Source organism: Scyliorhinus torazame, chromosome 20 (assembly GCF_047496885.1).
Source record: "Scyliorhinus torazame isolate Kashiwa2021f chromosome 20, sScyTor2.1, whole genome shotgun sequence".
NCBI classification, from domain to species: Eukaryota; Metazoa; Chordata; class Chondrichthyes; order Carcharhiniformes; family Scyliorhinidae; genus Scyliorhinus; species Scyliorhinus torazame.
In genome coordinates this window covers 23,898,413-23,925,535 of record NC_092726.1, presented here as the reverse complement: position 1 = coordinate 23,925,535, position 27,123 = coordinate 23,898,413, and the positions used below count along the sequence as shown (strand labels likewise).

At 46.8% G+C, this 27,123-nt stretch overlaps 2 protein-coding genes and 1 pseudogene across 2 annotated transcripts in view; 1 reads left to right on the top strand and 2 right to left on the bottom strand.

Annotated features, from left to right (window-relative positions):
- Positions 1-4,903, top strand: part of polr3d (polymerase (RNA) III (DNA directed) polypeptide D) — a 52,218-nt gene extending 47,315 nt beyond the window's left edge. The window contains exons 8-9 of the mRNA XM_072485978.1: positions 2,169-2,321; positions 3,673-4,903. Of these exons, the coding sequence (XP_072342079.1) occupies positions 2,169-2,321; positions 3,673-3,792 (273 nt within the window). The 3' untranslated portion in view covers positions 3,793-4,903. The remainder of the gene's footprint in view (positions 1-2,168; positions 2,322-3,672) is intronic.
- A 1,899-nt stretch (positions 4,904-6,802) lies between these two features.
- Positions 6,803-7,617, bottom strand: LOC140396745 (profilin-2 pseudogene; annotated as a pseudogene).
- Positions 7,618-8,869: 1,252 nt separating this feature from the next.
- On the bottom strand, positions 8,870-26,492 carry LOC140396976 (WW domain-binding protein 1-like). Its single transcript, XM_072485976.1, has 4 exons — positions 26,313-26,492; positions 17,765-17,867; positions 13,010-13,171; positions 8,870-12,645 (listed from the first exon to the last, which is right to left on the bottom strand). Exons 1-4 carry the CDS (start codon positions 26,430-26,432, stop codon positions 12,059-12,061), a joined length of 972 nt encoding a protein of 323 aa, XP_072342077.1. The 5' UTR covers positions 26,433-26,492; the 3' UTR covers positions 8,870-12,058.
- Positions 26,493-27,123: the final 631 nt, after the last annotated feature.

The following is a 27,123-nucleotide window of genomic DNA, read 5'->3' as shown; positions in this document are numbered from 1 at the left end:
AGTTGCAGACTGGAATCTAATCGATGGGTTCAGGGTGGTTTATATATAGAATATCAGATACCCGGGAGTGAGTTACAGACTGTTATCTAATCGAGGGGTTCAGGATGGTTTATATATAGAATAACAGTTACCCGGGAGTGAGTTACAGACAGGAATCTAATTGAAGGGTTCGGGATGGTTTATGTATCGAATAACATACCCGGGAGTGAGTTGCAGACTGGAATCTAATCGAAGGGCTCAGGGTGGTAACAGACAGGAATCTAATCGAGGTGTTCAGGGTGGTTTATGTATAGAATAACAGATGCCCGGGAGTCAGTTACAGGCAGAAATCTAATTAAGGAGTTCAGAGTGGTTTATATATAGAATAACAGATACCCAGGACTGAGTTACAGTCTGGAATCTAATTGAGGGGTTCAGGGTGGTTTAAATGTATAGAATAACAGATACCCGGCTGTGAGTTACAGACTGGAATCTAATCGAGGGGTTCAGGGTGGTTCATATATAGAATAACAGTTTCCCGGGAGTGAGTTACAGACAGGAATCTAATCGAGGGGTTCAGGGTGGTTTATATACAGAATAACAGATACCCGGGAGTGAGTTACAGACTGGAATCTAATCGTGGGGTTCAGGATGGTTTATATATAGAATAACAGATACAAAGAACAAAGAAATGTACAGCACAGGAACAGGCCCTTCGGCCCTCCAACCCCGTGCCGACCATGCTGCCCGACTAAACTACAATCTTCTACACTTCCTGGGTCCGTATCCTTCTATTCCCATCCTATTCATATATTTGTCAAGATGCCCCTTAAATGTCCCCACTACCCTCTGCGTAAAAAACTTGCCTCGTACATCTACTCTAAACCTTGCCCCTCTCACCTTAAACCTATGCCCCCTAGTAATTGACCCCTCTACCCTGGGGAAAAGCCTCTGACTATCCACTCTGTCTATGCCCCTCATAATTTTGTATACCTCTATCAGGTCTCCCCTCAACCTCCTTCGTTCCAGTGAGAACAAACCGAGTTTATTCAATCGCTCCTCATAGCTAATGCCCTCCATACCAGGCAACATTCTGGTAAATCTCTTCTGCACCCTCTCTAAAGCCTCCACATCCTTCTGGTAGTGTGGCGACCAGAATTGAACACTATACTCCAAGTGTGGCCTAACTAAGGTTCTATACAGCTGCAACATGACTTGCCAATTCTTATACTCAATGCCCCGGCCAATGAAGGCAAGCATGCCGTATGCCTTCTTGACTACCTTCTCCACCTGTGTTGCCCCTTTCAATGACCTGTGGACCTGTACTCCTAGATCTCTTTGACTTTCAATACTCTTGAGGGTTCTACCATTCACTGTATATTCCCTACCTGCATTAGACCTTCCAAAATGCATTACCTCACACTTGTCCGGATTAAACTCCATACCCGGGAGTGAGTTCTCGACTGGAATCTAATCGAGGGGTTCAGGGTGGATTATATATAGAATAACAGATTCCCGGGAGTGAGTTACAGACTGGAATCTAATCCAGGGGTTCAGGGTGGTTCATATATAGAATAACAGATTCCCGGGAGTGAGTTACAGACTGGAATCTAATTAGGGAGCTAGCATTGTTTATATATGGAATAATAGATTCCTGGGTGTGAGTTCTCGACTGGAATCTAATCAAGGGGTTCGGGGTGGTTTATGTATAGAATAACAGGTACCCGGCTGTGAGTTACAGACTGGAATCTAATCGAGGGGTTCGTGGTGGTTTATATATAGAATAACAGATACCCGGGAGTGAGTTCTCGACTGGAATCTAATCGAGGAGTTCGGGGTGGTTTATGTATAGAATAACAGATACCCGGGAGTCAGTTACAGCCTGGAATCTAATCGAGGTGGTTCATATATAGAAGAACAGATCCCAGGGGGTGAGTTACAGACAGGTTACATAAAGGGTTACGAGACACCAGGGAATGAATGTATTCAGTCATTTAAAGGCACTTTCCAATGCTTGGTAATTCAATGAGTTTATTCCCCATCGCACGATTATCCCTGGATTGGAAACACAAAATGATATCCACACGGGCTGGTGCTCCTGGAGACTATTGTTTGCTCGTGTGGATGATAATGCCTGTACAGTTAATGAGCTGTTCTCTAACCAGTTGGCGTGTGTGTGTCCCCTGCAGGAAGTGAAACAAGCTGAGAATTCCTGCTCGCTGATGGATTTAACTGAAGGTCAGATTGGGAAACTGCTGATTAGAAAGTCAGGGAGAGTACAACTTGTCCTGGGACAAGTCACTCTGGATGTCACTATGGGAACGACATGTTCATTTCTCCAGGTATGTTCCATGTGTTTTTCTAAGCGGGGAAACGGGTTACTCTAACCTTTTGACATTTTCCCCTTCGAGGAGTCCTCTAATTTGGTTTGTTCCTTTCGCTCGGTCACTTGGCTTTTCCGGAGCTCATTTCTTTCATTCTAAAGCATTTGATTGTTGCAGGAATAGGTTTGTTACAAAATGAATGAATCCGCCAATTAAATATTCAGTGAACATCGCCCGACTTTGCGCCTACCTCAGCCCATCTGTTGCTGGTACACTCAGTCATGCCTTTGTTACTTCCCTACTTGTCTGGTCTCTCAAATTCCACCTACTTCTGAGTCAGGGGTTCAAGACGTATGCACATGTAATCCAGACCGTTGCTCCTGCACAATACTGAGTGAGTGCTGCACTATTGGAGACTTTAAACCGAGGCCCCTTCAACATCACTGATGAAGGATCATGAAACACGCTGGCACAGTGGTTAGCACCATTGCTTCACCGTTCCAGGGTCCCAGGTTAGATTCCCGGCTTGGGACATTGTCTGCGCGGAGTCTGCACGTTCTCCCCGTGTCTGCGTGGGTTTCCTCCAGGTGCTCCGGTTTCCTCCCACAAGTCCAGAAAGACATACTGTTAGGTGAATTGGACATTCTGAATTCTCCCCCCTGTGTACCCGAACAGGCACCGGAGTGTGGCGACTAGGGGCTTTTCACAGTAACTTCATTGCAGTGTTAATGTAAGCCTAATGTGACACTAATAAAGATTATAACACTTTGAAAAAGAACAGAGGAGGTATCCCCTGTGTCCTGGCCAAATGTCCATCCCTGATCTAACATCATTAAAAATACTGTCCAGTCATTCAATTGGTTGCCACGTTTCCCACAAGACTCTGCTTCCGTCACCTTTTAAGAAAGTGAATTCCAAACCCCCTCAACCCCTTGAGAGAATGTTTTTCTCTTCATCTTTATTTTAAATGGGCGACCCCGTATTTTTAAAACCGTGACCCCCCCGTTGAAGATTCTCCCACGAGAGAAAGCATCCTCTCCACAGCCACCTTAAGATCTTATATGTTTCAATCAAGTCGCCTCTTACTCTACCAAACTCCCGCGGGTACACGCCTAGCCTGTCCAACCTTCCCTCGTAAGACAACCCGCCCATTCCAGGTATTCGTCCGGTCAACCTTCTCTGAACTGCTTGCATGTTCAGCACCTATGAAACGCTTTGGTACATCTTGAGGTTGCAAAAAGCACTGTGGAAATACCACCTCTTTGTCTCGCCTTTCTCCCGCCCCACCCCCCCAGATAACCCTGTCACTGTGAAATATCCGTCCTGACTGTTCCACTTTATTTGATTTCTGTCCCCTCTTCCCTTTCAGGAACTGGTCTCTATTGGAATTGGAGAGAACCGGACTGGGGAAATGACGGTGCTGGGACATGTCAAACACAAGTTAGTCTGTTCACCCGACTTTGAGACGCTCCTTGAGCAGACGCAATAGCTGGCATTTGAGGCGCGTGTGTTTAAAAGGCGTCCCAGCACACGAGAAGCAAGTAGCAGGGTGAGCCCTACTTGTTCTCTCCTCTCTGAGCTGGGGAATGCAAGAGAGTTTAATGAATGGCCCGTTCGCAAAAGAAACTGGAATGAAACGTTCCCTTAATGGCTCTATTTTTGCCAGAATGAGGGTTTGTTCTAGTCCGGCTCGCCTGCTAATCTCGCTGACTGCAATCACTGCAGACGTGTTCCTGTAAAGGATACTAAACCATGGGATCATCTGACTATGAAGCAGCAGTAATCTCTGAGCTGGGGTGGGGGTTGGGCTTAGATTGTGCTTGACACCATGCAGTACTCACCAGGTACATTGCTCTAATGTGCAATGTTGCCCTTCCTGATGAATATTTTATTTTGGGATTGTGTGAATTACTTAAATGTGCTTTCAGCCAAAGATGTAACTTGTTTTGCATATTGGAATATATTTCCGTCACGTACCTCAGAAGTTGGGCATCTTCTGTAGTTGTGGGACCTCTTCATGGAGGATCTTTTATTTTTCATTGACCGAGAAACAGCAATATTAACAAAAAAGTTAATCCAATAGTTTACTTATCTTGCCTATGGCTCTCATAATTCACTGTTATACTTAAACCCATCCCCAGTAACAGGGCTCCAGCCCTTAGTACTCGACCCCAGTTTCATACAGCTCAAAAAGTGGCCCTCTGACAGGGCACAGCCTCGCACTGTACTGCTGGGTGCTCGTCCACTCCTGAAGGTTTCACACACCATGATAGTGAAAGCCCAGCACGGTACGATTGCATGTTAAGCACACAATATTAGTGAGGGAACCTTTGCTCCTGGTGTGTACCACATTTTCCCTCTCTAAATGAGGTTTGTGTTGAGTCTCATTGCACGAGTAGACTGACGGTACTGTTGCAGAGTTAAATAACTAGTTATGTAAATCAGAGGCGTATTTGACCAGCATAGAGTGAGATTGAATACTGATATTGGCCGGGACTGTGCAGGATCTGAACTGGTTAATGCAGTGTTTCACTCGACGTTCTTGACACTGTCTATGTTAAAATCATATTGATTGAAAATAAAACTTCACTTTAAAAAAAGATGGGACTTTGTTTTCACTTGCTCTCCAGTTGTGCTGATTGTATCGGACCACAATCTGGGCTTGGAAACTTGTCAAGTCGCAACCTGCTTGTTTTATAATCAGTTGAGTGCACCCTACTTGTCAGTCAACAAGAACCTACTGAAGTGGGTGGAAATGGCTCCTGAACAGAAATGTGCACTTTTCAATGTCGACAGGGGGGTGCTGGGTATCAGCGTTGGGCATAGTTGCAACAGAAATCAAGGGATCCGCTGAGCAAAGGTGTACGCAGTCCAAAATCACTAAAGGACTTGAGGTGAGGAGTCATTTCTCTGATTTCAAACGGGAGCTGACGGCGTATTTTCTCAAGTTCAATATGGTTGGAAAGCAACTTGTCAGTGAATGGGAATAATATTTGACTTGGTAGTAATTTCCTCACCACAATGCATTGTCCGCCAGTCATTTTCCAGTCGACAAATGTGCCATCTTTCTCCTGAGAGAGAAACCAGTCGGCAAATTCGGACAAGTGAGGTCTAATTTAAAGAGCATTGGAGACTACCCAAAACCTTAAGGTGACCGGTCTCTGATGGATTTGCAATATAGTCCTGTGCCAACCTATGATCTATGCTACCAATGACTCATGCTATTTATTCCTCTTTCCCTGCCTCCACGAAGATATGAGTAGATTGGCAGTGTTCATATCGAGTATATGGGCGGCACAGTAGCAGTGGTTCGCACTTGCTTCACAGCCCCAAGGTCCCAGGTTCGATTCCCGGCTTGGGTCACTGTCTGTCTCCCGGAGTCTGCACGTTCTCCCCGTGTCTGCGTGGGTTTCCTCCGGACGCTCCGGTTTCCCCTCAATAGTCCCGAGAGACAGGCTGTTAGGTGAATTTGACGTTCTGAATTCTCCCTCTGTGTACCTGAACAGGTGCCGGAGAGTGGCGACTAGGGGCTTTTCACAGCAACTTCATTGCAGTGTTAATGTAATCCTACTTGTGACAATAAAGATTATTTCAAAAAAAGTTCACCTTCATCTTGGCGAGTAACAGAACGGCGATATATTTCCAAATCAGATTGGTGAGTGATTTGGAGGGGAGCTTGCAGACGGTGGTGTGCCTTCTCGGTGGGAGAAGTCATGGATTTGGAAGATGCTGTCAAAGGAGCCTTGGTGTCTTGCTCAACCTGTTCTGTCATCTTCCAAGATTTATGCATTTCCTATCTAAATATCCCATTTATTTCAACGTCTGTCCTGATCCTTCCCGGCAAAATCCAGAATTAAAGTTTGCTGGAATAGTGAGAAACAGCTTGTCAAGAAGTATGATTGAATGTGCTATAAACAACATTTATAAATAGCCTGTTGACGAAGTTAAAGGCAAGCCTATTATAATTAATCATGCCGCAATTTGTAGGTGAGAAGCAAACTAATGCACACAAGTGGTTAATAACATTGTTATTAGAAAAGGAACTGGGGCGGCTGTATCTGGGTGAAATCTGGCAGTGGATGTTTCTGTTAAGCTATCCTGAATATGGGTACTCAGCCAGTTATGAGTCAGGATGAGGTTTTCTAGTTGGCCGATTGCCAGCGTGACTTGCAGCTTTGGTTAAATGACTTGGGAGTTTAGTGAAAGCAGCTGGGATGTGGATCTTTTGGGGATAAACCAACTGGCTCCAGTTGGGAAGCACAGACTATCCTGGGTTTTGATCTGCTTCGCCTCGGTTGATGCATTTTGGATCAGATTGAGTGGGCACAGTTGTAATGTTACATTTGATGTTCTGTATGTGACTTGAGACGAATCGGGACACTGTGGCTCCGACCAGTGTACTGTCGCCTGCTGCTTGTCGTTGTAACTGTGCTTTTTTTCTGACCATCATCAAACACTTTTTGTTTCCCGCTCACCCTTTCGAAATCAAGTCAGCCATCTAACATTTTTCAGTTTATTGGACCAACCTGGTTAACATTTGTTCCATTTAGTATTGTAAACTTAGTTTCTATCGCTCTCGGGCACTAAATGTACAAGCGTTTAAAAAAAAAAAAAAAAAAACTTTTTTGTGAATAGTTTTTATTTGAAAGGGTGCCAGCCATATGCGGATAGCGGAGCGTAAACGGGCGCCGACACATTATAGGGACGGTTGCACGAACCTCGAAGGCTTTGAGACAACTTAAAGAAATGCCACAGTCGGTTTAATGGTGTTTTTCCTAACAGCCGGACTTTCTAATGTAGTTAACCATCTGAAAAGCCTTTTTGTTCAAGGTTCCTCCATGGACCCCTCTCTTACCCATGATCATGATGAAGACTTTGTTGGACTTGGCAATGGCGATGCTGTGACAAGGATGGGTGCCGTCCCATCTTTTCGTCCTGATGTCCATGGTGTGGTCCCCATCCAAGTGGAAGTTATCCCTGATGACAAAGCACTTCAAGCCGCCGATGGTGAGGCCCTTGACAAAGAAGGTCTTCCGGTCGCCGCTCATGATGGTTTTGATTTCCCGCGGGCTCATTCGCTCAAACAGCCCTTCCCGCTTGGCGGCCAGCAGCCTGGGGCAGGAGCACGCAAACACTGCTGCGTCCTGGCACAGCCCATCGGCCAGTAAACTCCTCACGTACTCTTCCCAGCCCAGCATCCCTGGCTCCACGGACCTGAGGCCAATGGGGCGAAGCTTCGACTTGGGAGTACGGGCCAACAGCGCAGCGGGCCCGTTTCACCTTGCAGACTGAAGTCTGCTCAAAATGGAGTGCCGGAGTGGACGACACACAAAGGAAGAACGTGGCAAGGGGCTGAAACGAACCTCGAAAGTGTGCAAGTTAAACGGTCATAAACACAGTGACGAGGGTTATTGTGACATCACAATATGTATTGTTTGAACCATTTAATGTTCAACACAAGACAAAATGCACAGAGGAACTTTTAACTTCTGCATCTGATGTGGGCCGCAGCTCTCTGCTCATGGTTTGATTTTAAAATGCTCACCCTGCTTATCAAATCTTCCCTGTTCCTCTATCATTGGTGACCGTCGCTCTTTTAGGTTTCAGCCAGCTTGGTATAGTGCATGCGGAAACATGACCTTGGTGCTGCGGTGGGATACTTTGATTTTACTTTGCGCCTCATGGCGATAGGTCAGATCGTTGATGGTTTTGATGCCAACGATGTGTTGAACTGGAGGAGGACACTGGTGCGGGTACAGACATGTGTAAAACATTGCTGATCCCAACCATTACCGACTCAGATTTTCCGCAGATGATTAAGGAGCACTCAGCGGGCGTGTCTAAATCTTTTCTTGCTGTGCTACACCGAGCTCTACAGGAGAATTATAGGATATTTCATCCCTGTTCCCAGTAATTCGCAGACTAATGAGACTCACACATTTTGCTATCCGGGTGCACCTATCAATTGGGCAATAAGGTTAAGAACGGCCCTTTCCAAAACCTCCAGGCTCCCTAGCTTCAAACACAAGGTGAGAACAGGGAAGTCGTTAGCACAAGGACCTACTGAAGGCAAATCAACCGTGGCCTTTGGGAGTTCATTCGGTAAATATTGAAGTGTACAGGAAGAGCAGGAAAATAGGATTAAGCATTCCAACATGCAGCTCATCAAATGGTTGACTGCTGTGCAGGAGTGGACCCTAAATGGGATTTTCCTGTGCGCGAGTCTCCATTTTATTGGAGGGGCATAACATCACACACGTCAGTGAAACCGGTGTGGTCACCACAAGATGGGAGTGTTTTCAAAGGATAGTCAAATTCTAGCCTGTAGCTTATATTTTAAAAAAAAAAGTGCTCTAGAAAGATTTTAGACATTTATAAACCAGTTTAAGAAATGTACGTTTACCATCGCCATCCTGGAAATTCCTCTTTTCTCCCCTCCCCTACCCACCCACTCCCGAACCTGTTACCCTCTAACTTTCAAATGATGCAGACTAAGTTTATTGCTTTCAGCTTGCAGAATCGGACAGGTCCGTTTTCAAAGCAACAAAATCCATAATCGCAAAAGGTAAAGAACCCATGTTTTTTATTTTATTTTGTATATAAAAGACTTCAGTGTAATTTTCAGAGATAGTACAATGAAATGTCATCACGCCTCGGGACATCCGTCTTCCATCAATGTGTCTATCAAAGTATTACAAAATTAAAATGTTTTTTATTAAAAAGGCATCAAAATATAACCGCATTCCACTACTGCAAAAATGACAGTCTCCCGCAAGCTAATATTTAAAAAAGGACACCTGATTAATGACATAAAAAGACACGGTCTGAAGGATTGCTCCACTATTCCCTTTCTCCCTATGTTTTGCTCTCCAGGTTTATATCCCAAATACTCCATATATTTACATTTCTCCTCCGGCTAGATTGTATGGACACCTGGAGTTTCCATCGCATCGCCCAGTCACATTATTCCTTGTTATCAAGCTTTCTGGTGAGAAGCAATTTTCCTTCGGACTCCTGTGATATGTATCTCATGCAAATCAGGCATTTCAGCACTCTAGGTGCTAAGTCAAGGAGCCTAGTTTGGCTTGTTGTTTTCCAGCTACTATAATATCAGAACAAGGGCCACCAACGAAGGGCCTTCCTTCATCGTTTCCGGTTGCGTTTTCAAATCGTACATTTAAACATCTTGCTTGCTTTTACTATGAAGTCCTTTGTATGGTGTTAAAACCCTTTTATTGCAGCCGCTGTCTTATGTGATACTAGTGGATTACCCAAGTGTACAATAATCTCTAGTTGCTCTTCTATTTGTTCACTTATAGGGTAATTTTTGGAAAGCTGCTCTTTCAACAGTATTGCGGCTTGTACCGTGTGGTAGTGAAGTAGAACACAAGTTTTGAATTGCTTGCTGACATTGATAATTGACACTCCGAGGACAAGTCAGCCAGCTTTTCAAACTCATTGTCAAGTATTTGTTGTAAACGCTGTGTCTGTAGTACTGGCCTCAGATTCTCAGCTTTTCCACTGATCTGGAATCCGTCTAACCCATCATGTTCAGAATTTACAGTGAAAGGATGAGTGACGTGACACATCTTTGTCGCATTCTGCTTTCATCAATGTCCATTTTGCTAAGTCACTAAACGCTTACTGCTGCTCGTACCTTCTGAAGATTCCTCCTGTTTTTCTCTCCGTTCGACTCCTTGCGAGACATCGGTTACTCTTTTGTCCTTCATTCTAGTCCAATGTTTGTGAATTGTTGGACCGTCTGTCTCCAGTTTTATTACAATTTGCACAACTCCATTTGTCCCTGCCTTGTCTAATTCTCAGTTTAGCTTCTTCTCTCACTTGTGTAGTGACGTTCAGGAGCATTTTCAGTCTGGCTCAAGTTGCTTTTCTCCATGTTTTGGGGAAGTGTTAGGAAAATAAGTCTGGCAGAGCGCATGAGGACAATTCCTGAGCTGTAGATATCTCACACACACACACGCTCTTGTTACAAGACTATTTTTCCTTCTAACTCTCAGAGATCCTAGCTTTTCTCTGACCTTGCAGTCTCCGATTCTGCCCAGCCAGGTTTAATACAAGTCTTTTCTGTACTGACTTCAGATTAATCAGAGGTACGTACAGTTGTATATTCTTGTACAGCACTTTGCACTGCTTGTCACAATTCACTTTAAAACAATGGCAAAAATGTAGATTGTGTTGTCACTGGGTTATTGAATATACTGGCACTAATAGGCCATGAGAAAAGCAACACATTTCACCCTAGTCACTTCAACATTGTACCGTATATTTATTACGTTTCAGATTGCTCCCACCCAGAGATGTTCTTGAATCTACCCAACTTCCCTCCACTTTTTAAAAAAATATAAATTTAGAGTACGCAATTATTATTTTTTCCCAATTGAGGGGCAATTTAGCGTGGCCAATCCACCTCACCAGCACATCTTTGGGTTATTGGGGTGCGACCCACGCAGACACGGGGAGAATGTGCAAATTCCACACGGCCAGTGACCCGGGTCCAGGAGTGAACCAGGGTCCTCGGTGCTGTGAGCAATGTGCTAACCACTGCGCCACCCCGACGTCCCTCCACTGTTATACAGTTCAAAATGCTCTCTCCAGACATGGCCAAACAGCAGAATTTAGAATGGCACCAAGATGACACCGCTGGTGTTGCTGAAGTCCTGAGGAACAACACAGATTATTTTAGCTGGCCAGAAAAACTGTAACACCGTGTGAGATATGCGGCACCTCTGTCTACTCATATAAGCAGTGATAATATCCTATAAAGTGAAGGCCTTAAATTTGGCTTTTTTCCCCCACTGCTGTGGGTGCTACATTTAGTATGAAGGCTTTGTACTTCACTTGTACATTAACAGTACATTGGTAAAAGGTTTTTCAATTAACTTCTACCAAAAGTGCCACAGAAATATAATTAATGGGGCCAGATCGAAAATTAAAACTTTTTTAAAAAAGTAAACTTGTATTCAGAAGTACTTGATGCATCAGTGCCGTCTAGACAACACATCAGTTCAAACTGAAACCCCATGGACAACACGAGAAATCCAGCTCTTTTAATAAATTATCAAACTGAAAGAGACGCCCTTCGGGGGCGTATGGCAGTAAGGAGGCAATAATATTGCACCACAGGGCATAGAATCACCACGTACTGATCTATTAAACCCAGGCAGGCCTTGCGGTGAGGAGTTTGGAGTGTAAGAGGCATATGGCCACTGCAAGGCAAAAAAGAGCGATGCCATGAACTTAAGCAACCTGAGCAACTCTTGCATGCCTCGCAATCAAAGCTGCACAACAGCAGTGGCCTTGTTCACAGGCCCCATCCACCCCCTCCTCAAAATGGCATATTCTTGGGTGCAAGTTGAGGAGAAACTTCTCCCTTCCTTTCTTCCCCCCCCCCCCCCCCCAAAAAAAAGCGTAAAACACAAGAACCGAATTTTGTTTAAAAAAAAAAAAAAATGACCAAGATTTAAAAATCATCAATGCGTTATATAGTACGACAGTCGATTTAAAAAAAAAAAAAAAAAAAAATGCAAGCAGGAAACTTGGCTTACGCAGGCAACAGGGATTGTGAAACCCTGGACAGCTCCCAAACTAACCAATCTATAGACTACTACCTGCATCTTGCACCTGATGAATAGGGCACCTTGTGGAAAACATCAGATAAACCCAGAATTAATGCTGAGCAGTCAGAGATTGCACAATCTGTTTTTACTCTTGCGTCCCAGCAAAAGTGGCACGGGCTACACGTCATTGTCCTCCTCTTGTTCCTTAGCAGTATGGAGCTCTGGCGGCACATTTTGAGCCTGCTTGGAGAACTGCTCTGAGCGAAGGTGAGAGTTACAAGAAGACTGGGGTTCGCAACACTCCTGGGCACCAATGCCACCCACTTCCTCATGGTAAGGGTCCTCATCCATCTGGCACACACACACCTCTATGCCAGAGTCCCCGGTGATCCGCCTGTGCCTTGAGCTTTCTTCCTTCCCTTCCCCTTGGAAGTCAGAATCCATGTCTAAAGTTTTAAAATCGGCGGCCGGTTCCTCGTCCCGAAGGATATCACCGTTTTCTCGGTCAGCGGGATAACTGAGGGTGTCCGTCGCCTGACGGTCATCCTCCTGTTCGCAAATGGACGGGCCGGACTCTGCTTCTTGTGTCTCTGGCGGAAGCGAGGGTATGGGCTCCTGCAGGGCAGACTGACTCTCAACAACCGCAGTTTCATGGCTGGAGGTCTGTGTACTCTGCTGCTGCAGTTCCGTATAGGGAGGTGGGGGTGTCGGTGGGTGCCCTGCCACTTCCTCGTAGTCTGGGAGCTTACAGTTTGTCCAGAATCCTATTGGATGAATGCAGAATTAATAACAATAATCTTTATTGTCACAAGTAGGCTTACATCAACACTGCAATGAAGTTACTGTGAATTAACTCGTGGAATGTGACTGTGACCAGATTTGTTGATAAATGCGGTATGTAAGCGATGGTAACTTTGGTACGTAATCCGTCTCGAGAAAGATTAGCAATTTTCACGTAACTGTCCTCTATTCTTTCCCAGCCTCTCACATTTCAGTTTCCGGTTCTGATACAGGATCGACAGATCTAAATGTGTTTTGTTTTTTCTATTTGCATTCACAGAATGAAACGGAGATTTAACCCCCCCCCCTCTCCCCGCCGCACTGATCTCAGATAGAAGGTATACTCACTTAAATCCAACGGCTGTGTGGTGTAGGTGCTAGCACCGTGGTAGGCCATCAAGCTGATCTCCCTCTGCCGCTGCTCCTGTTGCAGCCGCAGTTTCACACGCCGGTGCCGATAGGCACAACAGCAGCTAAGCATAATAATGATAGTCCAGACCAACCAGAACCCTGCAGTGAGCAAGCAAAAGGAAGGCTCCCTCAGAATTGCACTATAGTTAGACAGTGTGTGCAAAACGTAACTCGGCGCAAGGCTGGGAAACTTTGATCAAACACATGGCAGCATCTATCTGCCTTGTTGCTTCTGGAAACGATTAGAAAGTGCAAGATGAAAAATAGTCTGCCGGAGCAGCTGGAATTTAGGAGGTAGATAGGGTTTCCAGTATGAGGAAAGTTGGCAATAACAGCTGTGGGTTTTTAGTCCCGCTCCAGGACTTCACATTTGCTAATACTCAAATGATATGTTGCCTCCCTGGTGCCAGGGTCCAGGATGTCTCCGAACGGGTAGAGGGAATCCTGAAGGGGGAGGGCAAACAGGCAGAGGTCGTTGTACATATTGGTACTAACGACATAGGCAGGAAGGGGCATGAGGTCCTGCAGCAGGAGTTCAGGGAGCTAGGCAGAAAGTTAAAAGACAGGACCTCGAGGGTTGTAATCTCGGGATTACTCCCTGTGCCATGTGCCAGTGAGGCTAGAAATAGGAAGATAGAGCAGATAAACACGTGGCTAAACAGCTGGTGTAGGAGGGAGGGTTTCCATTATCTGGACCACTGGGAGCTCTTCCGGGGCAGGTGTGACCTGTATAAGAAGGACGGGTTGCATCTAAACCGGAGAGGCATAAATATCCTGGCCGCGAGGTTTGCTAGTGTCACACGGGAGGGTTTAAACTAGTATGGCAGGGGGGTGGGCACGGGAGCAATAGGTCAGAAGGTGAGAGCATTGAGGGAGAACTAGGGAATGGGGACAGTGTGGCTCTGAGGCAGAGCAGACGGGGAGAAGTTGCTGAACACAGCGGGTCTGGTGGCCTGAAGTGCATATGTTTTAATGCAAGGAGCATTACGGGTAAGGCAGATGAACTTAGAGCTTGGATTAGTACTTGGAACTATGATGTTGCCATTACAGAGACCTGGTTGAGGGAAGGGCAGGATTGGCAGCTAAACGTTCCAGGATTTAGATGTTTCAGGCGGGATAGAGGGGGATGTAAAAGGGGAGGCGGAGTTGCGCTACTTGTTCGGGAGAATATCACAGCTGTACTGCGAGAGGACACCTCAGAGGGCAGTGAGGCTATATGGGTAGAGATCGGGAATAAGAAGGGTGCAGTCACAATGTTGGGGGTATACTACAGGCCTCCCAACAGCCAGCGGGAGATAGAGGAGCAGATAGGTAGACAGATTTTGGAAAAGAGTAAAAACAACAGGGTTGTGGTGATGGGAGACTTCAACTTCCCCAATATTGACTGGGACTCACTTAGTGCCAGGGGCTTAGACGGGGCAGAGTTTGTAAGGAGCATCCAGGAGGGCTTCTTAAAACAATATGTAGACAGTCCAACTAGGGAAGGGGCGGTACTGGACCTGGTATTGGGGAATGAGCCCGGCCAGGTGGTAGATGTTTCAGTAGGGGAGCATTTCGGTAACAGTGACCACAATTCAGTAAGTTTTAAAGTACTGGTGGACAAGGATAAGAGTGGTCCGAGAATGAATGTGCTAAATTGGGGGAAGGCTAATTATAACAATATTAGGCGGGAACTGAAGAACATAGATTGGGGGCGGATGTTTGAGGGCAAATCAACATCTGACATGTGGGAGGCTTTCAAGTGGCAGTTGAAAGGAATACAGGACCGGCATGTTCCTGTGAGGAAGAAAGATAAATACGGCAATTTTCGGGAACCTTGGATGACGAGTGATATTGTAGGCCTCGTCAAAAAGAAAAAGGAGGCATTTGTCAGGGCTAAAAGGCTGGGAACAGACGAAGCCTGCGTGGAATATAAGGAAAGTAGGAAGGAACTTAAGCAAGGAGTCAGGAGGGCTAGAAGGGGTCACGAAAAGTCATTGGCAAATAGGGTTAAGGAAAATCCCAAGGCTTTTTACACGTACATAAAAAGCAAGAGGGTAGCCAGGGAAAGGGTTGGCCCACTGAAGGCTAGGCAAGGGAATCTATGTGTGGAGCCAGAGGAAATGGGCGAGGTACTAAATGAATACTTTGCATCAGTATTCACCAAAGAGAAGGAATTGGTAGATGTTGAGTCTGGAGAAGGGGGTGTAGATAGCCTGGGTCACATTGTGATCCAAAAAGACGAGGTGTTGGGTGTCTTAAAAAATATTAAGGTAGATAAGTCCCCAGGGCCTGATGGGATCTACCCCAGAATATTGAAGGAGGCTGGAGAGGAAATTGCTGAGGCCTTGACAGAAATCTTTGGATCCTCGCTGTCTTCAGGGGATGTCCCGGAGGACTGGAGAATAGCCAATGTTGTTCCTCTGTTTAAGAAGGGTAGCAAGGATAATCCCGGGAACTACAGGCCGGTGAGCCTTACTTCAGTGGTAGGGAAATTACTGGAGAGAATTCTTCGAGACAGGATCTACTCCCATTTGGAAGCAAATGGACGTATTAGTGAGAGGCAGCACTGTTTTGTGAAGGGGAGGTCGTGTCTCACTAACTTGATAAGAGTTTTTCGAGGAGGTCACTAAGATGATTGATGCAGGTAGGGCAGTAGATGTTGTCTATATGGACTTCAGTAAGGCCTTTGACAAGGTCCCTCATGGTAGACTAGTACAAAAGGTGAAGTCACACGGGATCAGGGGTGAGCTGGCAAGGTGGATACAGAACTGGCTAGGCCATAGAAGGCAGAGAGTAGCAATGGAGGGATGCTTTTCTAATTGGAGGGCTGTGACCAGTGGTGTTCCACAGGGATCAGTGCTGGGACCTTTGCTCTTTGTAGTATATATAAATGATTTGGAGGAAAATGTAACTGGTCTGATTAGTAAGTTTGCAGACGACACAAAGGTTGGTGGAATTGCGGATAGCGATGAGGACTGTCGGAGGATACAGCAGGATTTAGATTGTCTGGAGACTTGGGCGGAGAGATGGCAGATGGAGTTTAATCCGGACAAATGTGAGGTAATGCATTTTGGAAGGTCTAATGCAGGTAGGGAATATACAGTGAATGGTAGAACCCTCAAGAGTATTGAAAGTCAAAGAGATCTAGGAGTACAGGTCCACAGGTCATTGAAAGGGGCAACACAGGTGGAGAAGGTAGTCAAGAAGGCATACGGCATGCTTGTCTTCATTGGCCGGGGCATTGAGTATAAGAATTGGCAAGTCATGTTGCAGCTGTATAGAACCTTAGTTAGGCCACACTTGGAGTATAGTGTTCAATTCTGGTTGCCACACTACCAGAAGGATGTGGAGGCTTTAGAGAGGGTGCAGAAGAGATTTACCAGAATGTTGCCTGGTATGGAGGGCATTAGCTATGAGGAGCGATTGAATAAACTCGGTTGTTCTCACTGGAACGAAGGAGGTTGAGGGGAGACCTGATAGAGGTCTACAAAATTATGAGGGGCATAGACAGAGTGGATAGTCAGAGGCTTTTCCCCAGGGTAGAGGGGTCAATTACTAGGGGGCATAGGTTTAAGGTGAGAGAGGCAAGGTTTCGAGTAGATGTACGAGGTAAGTTTTTTACGCAGAGGGTAGTGGGTGCCTGGAACTCGCTACCGGAGGAGGTAGTGGAAGCAGGGACGATAGGGACATTTAAGGGGCATCTTGACAAATATATGAATAGGGTGGGAATAGAAGGATACGGACCCAGGAAGTGTAGAAGATTGTAGTTTAGTCGGGCAGCATGGTCGGCACGGGCTTGGAGGGCCGAAGGGCCTGTTCCTGTGCTGTACATTTCTTTGTTCTTTGTTTGTTCTTTGATACTACCGAGAGGGGATTGTTGGATGAGAAACCAGGGCTCTGGCTAGTGGCGTAGCTGGGTGTTAACGGTTCAATAGCACCAAGCAAAGAACAGCTCTCGGTGCCTTGGCTAGTATACTCTCTGCGCTCAAAAGCAACAGTGATCAGGAAATAGGGGAACTCCTTTCTTGAAAAATGGCATGGGATTTTAAACTATTGCCAAAGTCCTGGAAGAGGCAGTTTTAACCTGTTATCCTTCAGCAAGCACCGACAGTGCAGAATTATTCCCTCAGTATTGTGTTCAACTGCCTGCCTAGATTTGCGTATCTAATGACTTGATGGGAGCTGAATTAATTATTAATGATCTTTCTTGTCACAAGTTGGCTTACATTAACAACACTGCAGTAAAGTTACAGTGAAAATCCCCTCATCGTCACACTCCGGCGCCTGTTCGGGTACACCGAGGGAGAATTCAGAATGTCCAATTCACCTAACAGCACGTCTTTCGGGAGGAAACCCACGCAGACACGGGGAGAACGTGCATGCTCCGCACAGACAAGTGACCCAAGCCGGACATCGAACCTGGGGACCCTGGCGCTGTGCTTCCGAGCCGCCCACGGTAATGCGAGGATCAAAGTTCGCTATGGGCTATGGTGCATCATTAGCTGGAAGATGGGATCATTTGGCTCCACTGGGAATAATGAGAGATAGAAGTGAATTGATGTCAACTGTGTCATGACCATTCACCAAGTCACATTCCAGGCCACAGGTTACCTCCGACCTTGTGATATTTAGTACCCTTGTGCCAAGACCTGGAGAAACACAATCCTCTGGCTGCTAAAGGAAGTGTCTGTGCACACGCTGGAAACTTACACCACAGTTCGTAATAGTAGGTGCAACACTCTGTCTCCCCACAGCAGTATCCTGTCTCACACCAGTATGGTTCATTGTTCACCCCAAAACATAATTCTTTGGCCTGAAAAGATGAGAAAGAGTAAGATCAGTCCACGAGTGCAAATCAATACACTATATAGATGGAAGGATTAAAGGGAGCAAAGGTACTAAGAAACAGTGGTAGAAAGTATTCTTTTTATACAGTCAAGAATCTAATACCACCTTAAAATGCTCAGTGTTCTTGCACGCACACTTTCTGGGGCAGAGAATTCCACAGACTCATGACGCTCTGAGAGAAAAAGATTCTCATGGAGGCAGCACACGTGGCTAGCACTATGGCTTCACAGCACCAGGGTCCCAGGTTCGATTTCCCGCTGGGTCACTGTCTGTGCGGAGTCTGCGTGGGTTTACTCCGGCTGCTCCGGTTTCCTCCCACAGTCCAAAGATGTTCAGATTAGGTGGATTGGCCATGCTTAAAAAAAAAAAAAAATTGCCCTTGGTGTCCAAAAAAGGTTAGGAGAGGTATTGGGTTATGGGGATAGGGTGGAAGTGAGGGCTTAAGTGGGTCGGTGCAGACTCGATGGGCCAAATGGCCTCCTTCTGCACTGTATGTTCTATGTATGTATATGTATATAATCATAGTTTGCGAGTGCAGAACTTCAATATTACTCCGGGCAAGAACACCAAATATTGGGAAAACAACACATTTATGTTGTCTGAGAAGAGAGTTCTGGGTCCCACGAAGAATGCCACACACGGCACCAGTTTCAGCTGAAACAAGTGACAGCCATTTGCGGGTTCATTCCTCAGGGAGCCGTGACCAATCGGCGTCAAACTGCCTGGTTTAAATTTCAAACCAAGCTTGGCACTTGACTGTCACTCACCATCAACTGGTGCACTCTCCATGGCAACTCCCCAGAGCCAACTTGGCAAACAATCAGCACTCTGCTCATACAGCACAAGTTTGTTGCTTCCCCTGACCTTGGTCTTCGTAGGCATTGACCCGAGGCAAAAAGATTTGACAAAGAAACCTTTTTCAGCAAGGAATGGTATCTGTTCTTAACACCAAAATCCAGAAGGATTGTGGGAAGCCAGAGTTTAAAAAAATCTTGATTTGAAACCTTCCTTACATTTACTAACAAATGGAATGAGCAAAGTTTCCACAAAAGTAACTCTGATGTTGCAAATCAGTAATTTTCTGAAGGGATGTACCAAATAGCTCGTCCCAACTGCACTGTGGTGCAGTGGTTGTGAATTCCAGGCAGAGAGAATTGCATTGAAAGTTTTAAGAGCTCCATAAGCCGTGATGTGCCTCATCCCTCTTGTAGGAGTCATTCAAGCACACTGAGCTGAACGTTCTTGGTTGCTTTCATATGAAGTGACTAAACTAATCACCCAATATCTCTTCCTGACCACTACTGTGAACCGTTCCTGCTCATGGTTCCTCAAACTTGCCATCACCCCACCCTCCCTCAACAAAACCCACTCAATGATCCGCTGTCCTTGCAAACCACTGCCTCATCTTTCACCAACCTTTCCAAAGGTACTTAGGAATCAGGAGAAGTAGTCAATTCAGCCATTCGAGCCTTCTCCGCCTTTCAATCAGATTATGGCTGACCTCTTCCTCATATCCCTTTAACCTATTTTTTTTAAATCAGAAAGTTCCTGAACGTCTCGTCATCTCCTGAATTCATGCCCGCCTTTCCCACTTCACGTGGAACCTCTCGAACAAGATGCTCCCTCAGCAACAGCACTGATGACACCCTCTGTGATGGCGGCCTTGGTGCGCTATCCCTTCCCCATCCTTCTGACCCTCTCTGCAGCCTTTGGCACAGTTGACCGCAGCACCTCCTCCAACATCTCTCCTCAAGTCTAGCTGACCGGAATAGCCTTTACCTTGCTTCACTCTCATCTATCCAGTTATGGATCAAGAATCTCCTGCAATGGCTTTCCCCCCCAGGCATATATGCATTTACCTCGAGGTTACCTTAAGGATCGTTTATTGGCACCCTCCAATTTCTCATCCGCATGCTTCCCTTTACAACTAATCCGAAGACACTCCAGGAAATTCCACGTGCAGGCTGATAGTACCAGCAGCTCTCTCTATTCCATGGCCGCTGAATCAGACCATTAGCAGCTATGGCACGCCATTTCACACTGCCTCCAACCCCATTTCCTTGCCATGACGAAGGTTGCCCACTTTCACGTCCTCAAACCTTTAGCTCATCTGCTTGATTCATGCTGCTGTCACCCTCAGACTAGGATATTGACATGCTTTTCTGGCTGGCCTCTATTCAATATTTGTCGTCTTATGCATCACCACACAATGTTTTCCTCCGTTAAAAGGTACTGTACCAATGTCCGTGTGAAGTTTGCACATTCTCCCCATGTCAGCGTGGATCTCACTCCCACAACCCAAAGATAGTTGCGTCATTATAGGAAGGATGTGGATGCTTTCGAGAGGGCACAGATTTACCAGGATGCTGCCTGGACTGGAGGGCATGTCTTATGAAGAAAGGTTGAGGGAGCTCGGGCTTTTCTCACTGGGGCGAAGAAGGCAGCGAGGTGACTTGATAGAGGTGTACAAGGTGATGAGAGACATGGATAGAGTGGATAGCCAGAGACTTTTCCCCAGGGCGGAAATGGCTGTCACGAGGGGACAAAGGTGATTGGAGGAAGGTAAAGGGGAGATGTCAGAGGTCGATGCGTGGAATGCACGGCCAGCAGAGGCGGTGGAGTCAGAGTCATCAGGGACATTTAAGCGACTCTTAGACAGGTACATGGACAGCAGTAAATTGAAGGGGTGTAGGTTAGGATAAATGGTCGGCACAACATCGTGGGCCGAAGGGCCTGTACGATTCTATGTGCAGGGTTAGGTGGATTGGCCCTTAATTGGAAAACAAATTGGGCACTTAAAATTTATTTTATTTTTTTTTAAAAAGGTTCTCGACCTGTCCGTTCAGTCTGCAGATGATAATGTCTGTGAAATATAATTCGCCACCTAGTGTTTCCTCCCCGAACAGGTGCCAGAATCTGGCGACTAGGGGCTTTTCACAGTAATTTCATTTGAAGCCTACTTGTGACAATAAGCGATTTCCATTCTCAGTCACGCTGTTATTTTATCAAACTCCAAAGCTGGCGCAACCGGCTCAGAAGGTTGCGGAATTTCAACTGCAAATTACACTTGCGTGCCTGTGACGTTTTTCCGCTCCGGAATAAAACATTGCACGAGAAGAGGGCTCCACCAGACAAAACAGACCGTGTCCCCAGAATTACCAATCACCGTTCTGAGTAGCTGTTTGAGGGCTTTTGCAGCGATTCTAAAACTTAAAACTGGCTCCTTTAACTGTAAGGACAGGGTGGAAGAACATTTAGAAATGGAGTATAAAAGTAGAGAAGTGTTGTGTCCAGTTTTGGTCTCCTTATTTGAGGAAGGATGTGGTGGGATTGGCGGCAGTTCAGAGGAGGTTCACCAGATTGATTCCAGGGATGAATGGATTTACGTACGAGGAGAGATTAAACAGTTTGGGCTTAAGGTTAGATGGATTGGCCATGCTAAATTGCCTCTTAAGTGTCCAAAATTGCCCTTCGTGTTGGGTGGGGTTACTGGGATAGGGTGGAGGTGTGGGCTTGGGTAGGATGCTCTTTCCAAGAGCCGGTGCCGACTCGATGGGCCGAATGGCCTCCTGCACTGTAAATACTATGATTCTATACTCGCTGGAGTTTAGAAGGATGAGAGAGATGTATAAGATACTAAAAGGGATTGATAAAGTAAACGTAGACCAAATGCTCCCTCTTGTGGGGCAACGTAGAATGAGTGATCACAGATATAGGTTGAGAGGTGGTAGATTTAGAACTGAGATGAGGAGGAACTACTTCTCAGAGGGTGGTGAAGTTGTGGAACTCGCTGCGGTGGAGTCTGAATCATCAAATGGTTTCAGAAGGAGATAGATATATTTCTGATTTAAAAAAAACATGTTAAAGGGATATGGCGAAGAGGTATGGAGATGGATTTCAGACCAGGAAGAGAGCAGCCCTGATCTGATTGAAGAGTGGAGCAAGCTCAAGGGGCCGACTTCTGTTCCTAATTCCCATGTTCCAATGTTAATTTACTAAGGAACGGACTACTGTGCCACAGTCTAACCAGGGAATGGTTCTGCATATCGTTCTGCATGAATGTTTAAGACACTTTCTCAGTCATTAATACTTTAGTGTAGTGACACAGCTGATAAAGCATTTTTATTTGGTATTAAATCTACCAGCAGCCAGTTCCCACTGCTAAAATACATCCAAGAATATTTGCATTCTGCAAATTACGGGTCAAAATGGATCCCCACTGCATTCAGTTAGCGCTGTCAAGGTTATTTGCAAGTCTTTGTTCACAAGAATCGATATGGACAATATTTGGACACGAATGAATGAAGACACAGCTTTTGATCTTTGTGCTCCTATTGAAAAAGACATCTATTTAATTCCCATTCTTTAATACCGGCTGTCTGATCGCACAGGAACCCAAGGACACTATCTCTCCCGGTACCAAAGATGGAAAATCAGTTTTTTTTTAGGGAAAAGGAAATGGACCAAAGTGGGGATTATTTTGGCATTTTCCTCAGAATTGAGTTGAATTGACCAAAAACTGACCCAAATCTCTCTCTCTCTTGCGCATCAGCTACTTGTGGATTGTCAGGAGGCCAAGAAGGTTGGTTATTGAGGCGAAGGGTAAATGAAGTATGGCCTTCCATTGTGATGGGGCCCAGCAATCTGCCATGTTTAAATAAATCCGAACTTAGCCTGAAATAAAACGATCGGTGACAAGTTCACATCAGTAATTTGATCCCTCGTGTCTGCTGATGTTCACCAGTCATCAGTACCATGATTAAATTACTTGTGCAAGTCACCACTGTCCAACTCCTATGCTATATATAACTTGTCTCACATCCTGAAGGTGGATCACTCGCTGTAACATCACCCCAATGTTTACTCATTTTATTTTTGGAGAAAAACACTTCTCTCTCACCTCTTTTTCCCCTCATCAATTTGCTTCTGGGTTCTGTGGATGCTACACAGCTTTGCACGTGGAAATAGTCTTCTTGGACCTTGTTGAAGCGAGTGTACAGAACGCTTTAACAATGGGCTGAATCAAGGACGGCGCAGTAGCTAGCAATGCTGCCTCACGCCGCTGAGGACCCGGGTTCGATACCGGCCCCGGGTCACTGTCTGTGTGGAGTTTGCCAGTCTCACCCCCACAACCCAAAGATGCGCAGGGTAGATGGATTGGCCACTTAATTGGGAAAAAAGAATTGGGTCCTCTAAATTTAAACAAAAAACAATGAGCCTAGACAATGGCTCTTCCAATTAAGCTTATTCAGTCACAGTGCAGAATAATCATCTTTATTATTGTCACAAGTAAGCTTACATTAACACTGCAATGAAGCTACTGTGACAATCCCCTAGTTGGCACGCTCCGGCGCCCGTTTGGGTACACAGAGGGAGCATTCAGAATGTCCAATTCACCCAACAAAAGTTGATCTTAGATTAGGTAAGTGTAGGGCAGCACGGTTGCCTCACGGCGCCGAGGTCCCAGGTTCGATCCCGGCTCTGGGTCACTGTCTGTGTGGAGTTTGCACATTCTCCCTGTGTTTGTGTGGGTTTTGCCCCCACAACCCAAAGATGTGCAGGGTAGGTGGGATGGGCCACACTAAATTGCCCCCTAATTGGAAAAAATGAATTGGATATTCTAAATTTATTTTTAAAAAATTAGTTAAGTGCAACATCGTGGGCCGAAGGAAGGGCCTGTGCTTTTATATTCAAACATGTCTTTCGGGACTTGTGGGAGGAAACTCACGCAGACACAGGGAGAACGTGCAGACTCCGCACAGACAGTGATTCAAGTCGGGAATCGAACCCGGGTCCCTGGCGCTGTGAAGCAACAGTGCTGACCACTGTGCTACCATGCTGCCTGAGCGTACTGCTCGATTAATAAGATCGAACTCCCCCAATTCCCAATCTAACAGAGCATACACACCTCTCTCCAAAATTTCACAACTCTGAAGAAAAAGATTTCTGCCCAATTGCAGTCCTCATGCCTGTCATCCCGAGACTGAGAGACATTCCACCAAGGGAAACAGCCTCTCAGCATTAGCGCTATCAAGCCCCCTGAAAATCTCTCTTTTCAGTGACATCTCTGCCCATTCTGCTCAATCATTCCTTATCCCTCTTCTTGGGCAGTCCTTATTGATCAATGATGACTTGCTTCCACTCTGGTTCGATAAAGTTCTGAGATGGCCGACAAGTCTATTACGTGATCTGCCGAGTCTGCCACATAAATGCTTACAAGAGCCGATCAGAGGCAGGGAACTTTGCAGTGAGTAACTCAATCCCTGAGTCCCCACATCCTGTCCACCATCAACACAGCAGAAGTCAGGAGTGTGATGGAATACACTCCACTTGCCTGGATGAGTGCAGCTCCTACATCGCTCAAGATGCTCGACACCTTCCAGGACAAAGCAGCCCGCTTGATTGACATCCTGTTCGCCATCATAAACATTCACTCCCTCCACCACTGTGGCGCCGATTCCAGAGCAACTCTCAAACCTTCCTCGGCAGAACCTCCAAAACCCACCACCTCGAAGGACGAAAGCAGCAGGCACATAGGAACACCACCACCTCCAAGTTACACACCACCTCAACCCTCAGAGAAATGGTGCTTCATTGAAAATTTTACTCGGCAGTCAAGTGACAGTCAATGACAAACTGTTCCATTTTTTACTCTTCCGAGAGGACGAAAAGATGTGGACAGGTGGGAATTACCAGCGTTTCAGTCAGAACGGTTAATGTCCAGAACATTCACATAGCCAGCACATAATGTTTTGGCAGAAGACATTTTAAATTGAGGAAGGCCCAAACCAATGGTCTGGGAGTGGGCTTTGGGAGCAGAGAACACTGAACCCATTCCTTGTGCACATACGTTAGCAGCACTTGGGGCCCCTTTTGACAGCCCTGCGAAAAAGTGAATGGAAATCTACTTGGAAAAAGGATCTAGCTCCCAGCCCAGCACCCCGGAAATGTTCTGACACAAAAGTTTACAGAAACGCTGGAGTTCGGAAACCACATTGCCCCCCCCCCCAGGGCAGGTCCATTAGATCAGTCAAAGCCATTCTCATCCGGTACTGTGCTCACTTAGGTTTAAAAATGAGAGAATCTGCTGTTAAGGATGAGGAGACTTCACGTTTCAAAGTTCACCGGGACAGAAAGTAACCTCTCCGATCAGGCCATATGCTTTCAAAACTCAAAGCAAAAATGAAAGCCTGGGTAAAGTCAAAAAAAGTAGGCTGACATTAACACTGCAAAAAAGTTACTGCAAAAAGCCCCTAGTCACCACATTCCAGCACCTGTTCGGGTACACAGAGGGAGGATTCAGAATGTCCAATTCATGTAACAAGCACGTCTTTCGGGACTTGTGGGAGGAAACCCACGCAGACACGAGAACGTGCCCCAAGCAGGGAATCGAACCGGGGATCGTGGCGCTGTGAAGCAATTGTGCTACCGTGCCGCCCAATTATTTTAGCCAATTTTCTTATCTGTTTTCCTCTGGTTACCGACCATCCTGCGATTCGCCCTCATCAAAATCACTGCATAATCTGCAACCTCTCTCTTTGGCTTCTGTGCTCGAAGGATAATCGTAGCCGATCTAGTCTCTGTCCTCTTAACTCATGTCCCTCATCGTGCCAGCATACTGGTAAACCTCTGCTGCAAGGTCACAGCATCCTTTCTAAAGGGTGCCAATCCAGAACTGATCGCAAAGACTTCTGGCTCGGGTCAGACCAGTGTTTGGTAAAAGCTGGAGTGGCCATTTTTATGGCTCTTGTGCTCTTTGTAAAAGGGGAAGCTGCTGGGCTTGCGCAAATCAGCCCAGTTTCCAGATAAGGGCGGTGCTCGTCCGCTTTGGTTATCTCGCCAGATTCATAGATATCATAGAATTTACAGTGCAGGAGGCCATTCGGCCCGTAGCGTCCTCACCGGCCCTTGGAAGGAACACCCTGCGGCTCCGCCCTATCCCAATTACCCCACCCAACCTTTTTTGGACACTTAAGGGCAACGTTGCTGTTGGCCTGTAAGATGCTCCTTAATGTCTACCAGCTTGGTGACGGTGAACCCGGGCGAATGACCTTCCCGGGCATGGAGCTCCTGAGGATGATTCATTACATTAAAAGGCGCTACAGCAATGCAGGTGGTGCCCTGCCCCCCCAGTCAGGGCCCCACGTTAGAAACTCCCTGCAGCAGGTCAGTGCTGCTTCCCTGGGACAATCCCTACAGTGCAGGAGGAGGCCACTCAGCCCATCGAGTCTGTACTAACCCCATTAAACAGGCACGGCTTTAAACCCCGGGGGAGGAGGGAGCCGAGGCTCCCCTCTGTTCCGCCCTTCCCAGCCACGGCCTAGGCTCGCAGCTGGAAGCCTCGGGCTTTCCTGGAGCGCCGGCCGGACCGGACCCCGTCCTCCCCCGCCCACCTTTCCCGGGCCCGTACCTCAGCGTGCAGCTCCATCCGCGACGGCCCGACGGGGAAAGCCGGGGAGATGAAGAAGAGGAAGCCGATGACCATCTTCTCCATGTCTCCGGGCCCGGGCAGCGGGGGCGACGCTCTCATCTGGATCGAGTTGAAATTTCCGCTCCAGCCTCCGCCGCCATGGAGCCGGCCCGGGATCCGCCCCCCCCCCCCCCCCATCCCATTGTCCGCCCGCTTCCATTGGGTGGCCGTGCTGCCCGTGACCCCCTCCATTGGTCCATCGTACTGTCAACCACATCTTCCGCGTCTTCCTATTGGGTGGCTGTACTGCCCGTCACCCTTGCACGCCCCGTCCATTGGTCCATCGTGCAGCCCGTCACCACGCTCGTCCCTCCCTTTGTCCAATTGTCGCCCCGCCCTCAATGACGTCACCACCCCATCTCCCATTGGTTAACTCTGCTGCCCATTACCACCGGAAGCCCGCCTCCTTTCTCATCCTCGCTCCCTATTGGCTCCAGCTCCCCCCTCAGACACTGCGCTCCATGTCAATCAATCGTCCCAGGGGCGACCTCCCTCCCCCCAAAGTTTTGAGGAACTTTTCCCCTTGAGCTTGGGAATATTGGTGGGGCACCCAGAACTTCCCGCTTCCCCAGCGCCACACTGCTGCCTCGCAGCGCCAGGGTCCCTGGTTTGATTCCCGGCTTGAGTCACTGTGCGGAGTCTGCACGTTCTCCCCGTGGGTTTGCTCCGGGGGTAGGACGCCGGCGTTGGACTGTTAGAAGTCTTACAACACCAAGTTTAAGACCAACAGGTTTGTTTCGAATCACTATTT